This window comes from Rhagoletis pomonella, unplaced genomic scaffold, assembly GCF_013731165.1.
Source record: "Rhagoletis pomonella isolate Grant_MI unplaced genomic scaffold, Rhpom_1.0 Rhpom_scaffold_00013, whole genome shotgun sequence".
Lineage (NCBI taxonomy): Eukaryota > Metazoa > Arthropoda > Insecta > Diptera > Tephritidae > Rhagoletis > Rhagoletis pomonella.
The window spans coordinates 5574162-5581968 of record NW_023458567.1 but is presented as its reverse complement, the minus strand read 5'-3'; the positions used below and the strand labels follow the sequence as shown (position 1 = coordinate 5581968).

The 7807-nt window shown below is 38.4% G+C and overlaps 1 protein-coding gene across 1 annotated transcript; it reads left to right on the top strand.

The window, feature by feature from the left end:
* The first annotated feature begins 1590 nt into the window (after positions 1-1590).
* Positions 1591-5288, top strand: LOC118748623 (cytochrome P450 4d1-like). The gene is made up of 4 exons (XM_036483188.1): positions 1591-2143; positions 2221-2290; positions 4204-4763; positions 4833-5288. Exons 1-4 carry the CDS (start codon positions 1591-1593, stop codon positions 5198-5200), a joined length of 1551 nt encoding a protein of 516 aa, XP_036339081.1. The 3' UTR covers positions 5201-5288.
* Positions 5289-7807: the final 2519 nt, after the last annotated feature.

Genomic DNA, 7807 nt, shown 5'->3' with positions numbered 1-7807 from the left:
AAGCCCACTCATCATGCATGAGGCCCATTGTATTCTCTATAGTTACTAAGCTCCAACATTTGTTCTATTTATTAACCAGATTACCTTTGCAAGCGATAGTCCGACTGTAAGCCGCTTAAGTATGTATGTACTTTGAGCATCGATATTCACGTAGTATTTTGTATGCATGTATGTATGTTATTATACAGAGTTTGAGTTTAATAATATTTATTAGTAAATAATCTCTCAAATGGAGATTATTCAACATTGGTGGAGTTTATATGTATACATGGATATAAGTAAAAAATTCGCATAAAAATAAAAAAAAAAATCTAAGAAATCATAATAAGGAGATTTTTATGCTGTTTTTGAAATTTTTCAAAGATTGTAATCCCGACGGTAAAAAGGCAACTTTTTTGGTGATGCAGTCTAATGTACATATTGTCGATGTTTTTGCAAAACCGCCCCTCGACCAGTTGCAAAACCGCTTAAATCGCCGTTGTGGCAAAAATGAGATTTGGTAACCCTGAACTCCAGGCATCGAGATTTATGCATAAAAATCATTAAATCATTATTAAAACAACAGATTTGTAAAATAATAGCCAGACAATATAACACCTATCAAGGCAATGCCTTCAAAGAATAAACCGTTTTTTCGCTTTCCTGTAAAATTTGAGTGCCGTAAGATAGGCGGTTTTGCAATTAATTGGTGGATGGGCGGTTTTGCAAAAACATCGACGATATGTATGTATGTGGACTTTTATGCGTACATATTTGTATGTACAGTGCCAGACAAAAGTATTGGCACACATGTTTGTACAGGTCGTACACATATATATATATATATACAGTGTCGGATAAAAGTTTTTTATTCTAATTTATTCTCGATATTTTTTTATAAAAATATATGTAATTCGTACTTCACCAAAAACTGTACAAAAAAAATCTCTAAGCTTTGTACAAAACTCAAGTAAATTCAACAAATTTGCATACTAATTTGCAACTTTCTATTCAGATTTTTTAGAAAAATTCCAAGTATGCTTTAAAACTGCCCATTCAATTTTAGTATAACAAAGTGCAAGTTTGAAGTTGCTAAAAATTCGCATTAATTTTTTGGAATTTTTTTCACTCAGATAGTTCCATACAAAGTGTGTTCGACAATTATTTTTTGTATGGAGAAATTGCCAAAAATCAACGGGATTTTTTAGATACTTCGAACTTGCACTTTGTTATACTAAAATTGAATGGGCTATAAAACTGAATTTTTCTAAAAAATCTGAATAGAAAGTTTATTGAATTTTTCTGAGTTTTGCACAAAGTTTGCAAAAGTACGAACTATATTTTTATTAAAAAATATTGAAAATAAATTAGAATAAAAAGCTTTGCATGTATTGCGAAAATTCCTCTGTGCCCATACTTTTGTCCGGCACTGTATGTAGCTCGAGAATGTCCAGAAACAAGTATAAATGCTTCGGCGCGAACACTGCCCGCTAACAGTAATTTGTTGCTATTCAAAGCGTTTGGTTGGCGTTTTGTTTAAAGTTTAGTTTTTATTTCTTAGTGATTAATCAAATTTTAATAAAATAAACCACAAACAAAAAATACCAAAGGATGTTTACCATTATCGCCGTAATCGTAGTCAGCACGCTAGTCGCACTACTCACCTACGTCTATGCCAATTATGGACGTCGATACTCATTAGGCCGCCGATTTCGCGGACCACCAGCGCTGCCCATCATTGGCAATGCGCTACTCTTCCTAGACATTCAGCCAGACGAATTTATCAGCCGCCTCCTGGCGATGATCAAAGAATATGGAAAAACATTCCGCCTTTGGTTGGGCCTCGATCTCAATATTATGATGCACGATTTCCGCGATATTGAAATTTTGCTCAGCTCCCCAAAGTTTACAACAAAATCAGATCAATATCGCTTCTTGAAAGACTGGCTGCGTGATGGTCTGCTACTGTCGAATGGACGCAAATACCAACAACGACGAAAGCTGGTAACACCTGCATTCCACTTCAAGATGATGGAAGGTTTTTTAAACTGCTTTCACGAGCATTCCGGGGTGTTGGTGGAGCAAATGAGAAAGATATGTGCTGAAAGGCGGTCGTTTGAGCTGCTGCATACGGTGGGTCTCTGCATGTTGGATACAATTTGTGGTAAGTGATTGCGTGGAAGCGGAATGAGTGAAAATATTGAATCATTTGTGGCCTTTTGCTCGTTGATGTCTTCGCAGACACAGCAATGGGTGTGCATACGCAAGCGCAACGCAATGGAGACTCGGAATATGTAAGAGCACTGAGAAGGTGAGTTAGTATAGAAATATGTAAAAGTCACTAGTGTAAATGCAATCACAGTGAACAACGAGTTTATTGACTTTCCGAAATGAGGATGAAGCCATTTGCTCGTCCGAGGTTTGTAAGATGGAATGGACGAAGTAAGAAACCTAGTGGCAGAGTGGTCTTAGAACTTTCTCGAAATTCCGTTGCTTCAATAGCAATGCCGAGAGCTTAGGAGACCAGAACAGCTTCCAGAGTCGACACCTTGCTCCGGCTATGAATGCAGTCTGAACAGACCAAACAGAAATTACGGAAGACAAGCAGACCGAGGGTTCCGTGAGCTACTGGGAAAACAACGTTCTGGTAACTTAACCTTCTGCGACTCATTGACTAAATATCGTAGTTATACTGACATGTTGTCTCTCAGACGCATCGATTCCGGAAATCCCCGCATTAGGGATCTCAATATGGAGATTCGGCAGCTTGTGAACGTACATGAGCGGATGAAGTGGGAAGAGCGTCTGCCGACTTGCAACTTCACCTCTGGTGTGAGTAAGCCTTGGTCAACCGTGAGGTCATTGTCCAACCCGAAATATCTTTCGGCGACCGCGCCTCGTCGGATCCGGAGCGATGCGTGAGTTATTTTAGCTACAATTCCAAAAATCGAGTGATTAGAAGGCTGCACAAACTGCCAATACCAAGTGCTTTCACCAGCGGTGAGGTTCAGATAGCCATCGAGAAGGCGAAAGCCTCCAAAGCCAGGGACCTAGTGGAACAAATATGCATGCTGATGCTGAAAAATTTGGATCTTCCGGGAGTAGATTACATCACCAAGGTCGTCAACCTGTCAATGGCCACTCTCCTCATTCCAGATATCTGGAAAATGGGGAGAGTGGTCCCACTACTCAAACCGGGGAAACCGTCAGACCGTCAAATCAAGCAAACCCACAAATCAAACCGGGGGTCCCACAGGGAGGTGTCCTTTCCCCACTACTATTTAACTTTTATATTTCTAAGCTCCCTCAACCACCAGAGGGAGTCTCGATTGTCTCTTATGCTGACAACTGCTCGATAACGGCCTCTGGGAATGGATTTGATGACTTGTGCTCGAAAGTAAACGGTTACCTCGCGGAGCTTTCTCGCTTCTTCACTGCAAGGCGCCTAACCCTCTCCCCAACAAAATCCACGGCAACCCTTTTCACCATGTGGACGAAGGAGGTCAGACTGCAGCTGGGTATTCACGTCGACAGCGAACCAATTCTGACCGAGAATAACCCCAAAATCTTTGAAGTTACTGTCGACAGTCTTCTCTCCTTCACGGCGCACACAGCCGTAATTGTCAATAAAGTACACACCCGCAAAAAGGTTCTCAAGTCGCTAGCCGGCAGCCTCGGTATATTCGGACCACAATAGTCCAACTTCGCTCTGGCTACTGCAGAAGTTTAAACTCGTACCTGAGCAGATTAGATGCGGATGTGCCCAGCATGCGAAGAGACACCCCACGACTCGAGACGTCTCTTCGCTTGCCCACTAAACTCCACTCAACTAACGCCGCTGTATCTACGGACGGACCCATAGAAGCTGCACGCTTCTTAGGTCTCCAGTTAGTTGAGCTTGACGATAACGATTGACGGACTAGCCGATCTGGGTGGGGTTGTTGTAGCCGCTAGAACAACAACAAGCTACAGAACGCGTAGACTAAATAATTGTTTGCCTATCCGAAGAAAATGCCCATAATTGGATTCAGTGAAATGTCATCAAGGGGCCCAACGCATGGCTTTCTATGTACAATATTTTAGACCTTCGCTTTGATTGTGTTTATAACAGGCGCCATAGACGGTGCGTCTGACTAGCGAGTCATCTGTGTGCGTGTTTATTTTTTCTCAAATGTTTCTTGGTCCACCTTTTCCTTCATGTATGATCTTCTAAACTTTTTGCAGCTTGACGACAATTCTTCACCTTCGCATGTTCAATATCAAATATTACTTCGATTTCATTTTTCGTTTCACACCGGAGGGGAGAGAAGCGAAACGCGCCCTCGCCATCTTAGACGACTTCGCAGAGCAGGTGATTCTTGAACGACGCACAGAATTGATGCAGGTACCGGAAGAGCAAGGCAGAGGCAACGAAGTGGAACTTTCTATTGGCATAAAGCGCAAAGAGGTCTTATTGGATATTTTGCTGCGTTCGTCAGACGACGGCAAACCGCTATCGAACACGGATATCCGCGAGGAGGTGCTCACATTTATATTTGCCGGACACGACACGACTTCATCGGCGTTAATGTTCTTCTTCTACTGTATCATCACGAATCCGGAGTGCGAGCGAAGGTGCTATGAGGAGGTTTGTAGTATTTTCGGCACAGATCCGACAGTCATCGAAATAACGCGTGAGAATTTAAGCCAGCTGCATTACGTGGAGATGTGTATTAAGGAAGCGCTGCGTATGTACCCGCCAATAGCGCTGATCGGTCGCAAAGTGCTGGAGGAATGCACAATGAGTGAGCATGCTTTGTCGTTATAAATTTTAAATTAAATTATTTTTTCAATGAAAACCTTTCCATTGTAAGATGACCACATTCTACCCGCCGGCGCCAATATTGGCTTCTCTCCATATCTGTTCGGTCGTCAAAGTGAGCTATATCCAGAGCCGAACAAATTCAAGCCGGAACGCTTTGATCTGACGGCACGCGAAGATGACACAAAACCGAATCCATATATGTTTACGGCCTTCTCGGGAGGTCCACGCAGCTGCTTGGGTTCAAAATATGCTGTGCTACAGATGAAAGTGGTAATTGTGAATGTATTACTCAATTTTCAAATGGAATTTGTTGGGGATACGCCGGAGGAGCCGACACCTTTTTCTGAAATAACGCTGCGTACGAAAGATCCGCTAATGTTCACGTTGCGGGAACGTAGAGAAATTAGTGGAATGTAAGCAGTAGCATTTTGAGGAACTCTTTTTTTAATATTTTAAAAAGCTCGATCGTTTTTAAAATAGATTAGAAATTATAAAAAAAAGATTACAAAAAAACAAAAATAAAATAAATAAGATATTTAGAATTCTTAAAATAGCTTGATAAAAAGAAATACATATCGTCATCTGAAATGTCAAAAGACGTAACAAACATGGTCGCTGAAATGCGTAACTAATAAAAAATTCAAAATTCACTTATTGATTGATATGATGGATTTAATGGAATTACAATTCCCACGTCATTTTAAAAAAAAAACAAGAATTATTAGTCACGACTTTTTCCATTTTAGTGTGATGTTCAGATGTTGTTACGTCGTTTTGTATTTCAGGTGACGATATGCATGTACAAATTTAAATAATTATCTAGTTTAAAAATGTAATAACTTTTTTACAAAGTATAGAAAAAAATAAATTTTTTAAGAACGCATGTAATTGACACTCGCTTTCCAACTAGCGTTGTAGTGTAGTAGCGAATAAAAATTTAAAAACCTACACGTTAATTTACATAGCCAATTTAATAAAAAAATATTTGTAATATGTATTTGTTTATACAAAATTTTCATATTTAGTATTGAATAGGCCTTTAGACATAAATGTGCTTGTGTTTAGACCGTAAGTAGTAGATTAAGTAATAAGACTTTAAGATTAGTTGTAACTTTAGCGAGAGAGAGCCGTTTATTGTAAGAGGCTATATGTCATTTAAAAAATATATAAAAAAATAAATAAAAAGATCATTCGATTTTGGACATCGAGACCGATGACCGCGTTGCAGTATTTATCTAGTACTAGAAAGGTTTATTAACGTGGGCCGAAAATCCGCTTTTTTAGAATTTTGATTGGTAATAGCAAAAATATTGTTCATTATGCTAAAAAAAATCTCTGTTAAAGATGAAAATTTTTGGTCAATATGTGAAATTGAAAAAAAAAATTCAGGTTTATTCAATGAATTTTTCCCTACTTGACCTTCAACTGACCACGAACCTGACGTGGTGGAGACTAACGGACTTCGGATTCGCATTCAGCGTGTCGAATAACATAGGGATATATAGGTTTGGTTTAATGTGCATAAGCTTTTTTTTTTGTAAACCTGTGTTATTGATATTAACATCAGCTGTAAGTTTCTAATTATTTCAAAAATATAAAAAGTTGACTTAAAAGGACTTAAAATTTAATTTTATCAAAAATTTAATTAAATACATATGTGCGCAGTGCACACCCGGTAGAAGTGGAACCTTCGTAAAATCATCGGAATTTTATTGTAGTATTTTTGGAGGATCCAAGATACTTCTGGTATGTATTTTATTAAACTCTCGTGGATGAATTCAATACTTGTATTTACTGGTTGATTGGTATAAATATAAATTGCCACAAATATAACTGTTCTCCCTTGGTCCAGCCTGCTTTCACAAGCAAATTTGAACAGACATTAGGGGTATTCACGATGCGGTGCATACTGTATAGAATGATACATATGTAGCATCATAAATAGCATTATTGGATAATTTTCTTGGTGTTTCATGTGTTCAAACAACAACAAAATTAGCCAATCATGCTATCCATACACCATTCTAGACAGTATGCACCGGATCGTGAATACCCCTATTGATTCCAATTTTTGTGCATTGAGTTCTACAGCTCCGCCTACTCTTGTCATTGAACTTTTAAATTGAATTACTATATCAAAATCAGTATTGTCTAAAGCTTTCTCATTATCCACCCACGTCTCTAGAAGAGTTAGAAAATTCAACGATGATGCTATTCTGTCTATTTGAATATTCTGTATGTGAGCGCGTAAACTTTGGCAATTGAAGGTAAACAGTGGCAACCCTTTCCTTGCATTATAAAATCATATAATACTTTTTCAATTGTTTCAAGTCGATTCAGATGCAGCCTTTGAAATTAAGCTTGCAACTTAATTTTCTATACTTTTTATTTTTATTTTAACGAGATGTAGCCTTTAAATCGATGTAACTCATGATAATGCGAGGTACAGGAGCTGTTGAGCGTATACGATCTCACCAAATGACCTTGTTATCGCACATGCAGAGACCAGAGGAAAATGGTCACGCTTTACCAGATACTATTTTATCAGGTACCAATTCTATAAAGGATGTCCTGCGATCTATTCGTACCACCAGTGGAGAAAGATTGTGCTTTTGTATTGATTTCGCTGCTTTTCTTTTGATTTTTTCGCCAGTTTTGGGAGAATGAGGAAATTCCAGCCATAAACGAGCACACAACACACAAACTTTTATCGGCTTATTGGCCACTCTGCAAAAATCGTTGGACATGTGGTCCATTTGTGCTATATTGGAGTACATACTTACAAAATGCTCATCTGTGATGCAGTAGCCATCAAGTATGTCATCTCAAAAAAAATTTAAAAAATCACAATCGTAGCTGTGAGTATTGCGCAATTTTCAACTATAGTATTGCGGGGTGCACTCTACAACAATTTGAGTTATGATTTTTTTTGCACCGAAGTTGAGCAAAATGAGTCATTACAAATTTACAAAAATTTTTTTATTTTTTTTTATAATTTTTTTGAGTATGCAGCATAATAAAGTG

What these genes read in the sequence shown, in the direction of transcription:
- LOC118748623 (XM_036483188.1), top strand. Translation starts at nt 1,591, where the DNA reads ATGTTTACCATTATCGCCGTAATCGTAGTCAGCACGCTAGTCGCACTA. An exon ending in CATGTTGGATACAATTTGTG is followed by an intron (nt 2,144 to 2,220) that starts GTAAGTGATTGC and finishes ATGTCTTCGCAG; the next exon opens with ACACAGCAATGGGTGTGCAT. An exon ending in GCTGGAGGAATGCACAATGA is followed by an intron (nt 4,764 to 4,832) that starts GTGAGCATGCTT and finishes TTCCATTGTAAG; the next exon opens with ATGACCACATTCTACCCGCC.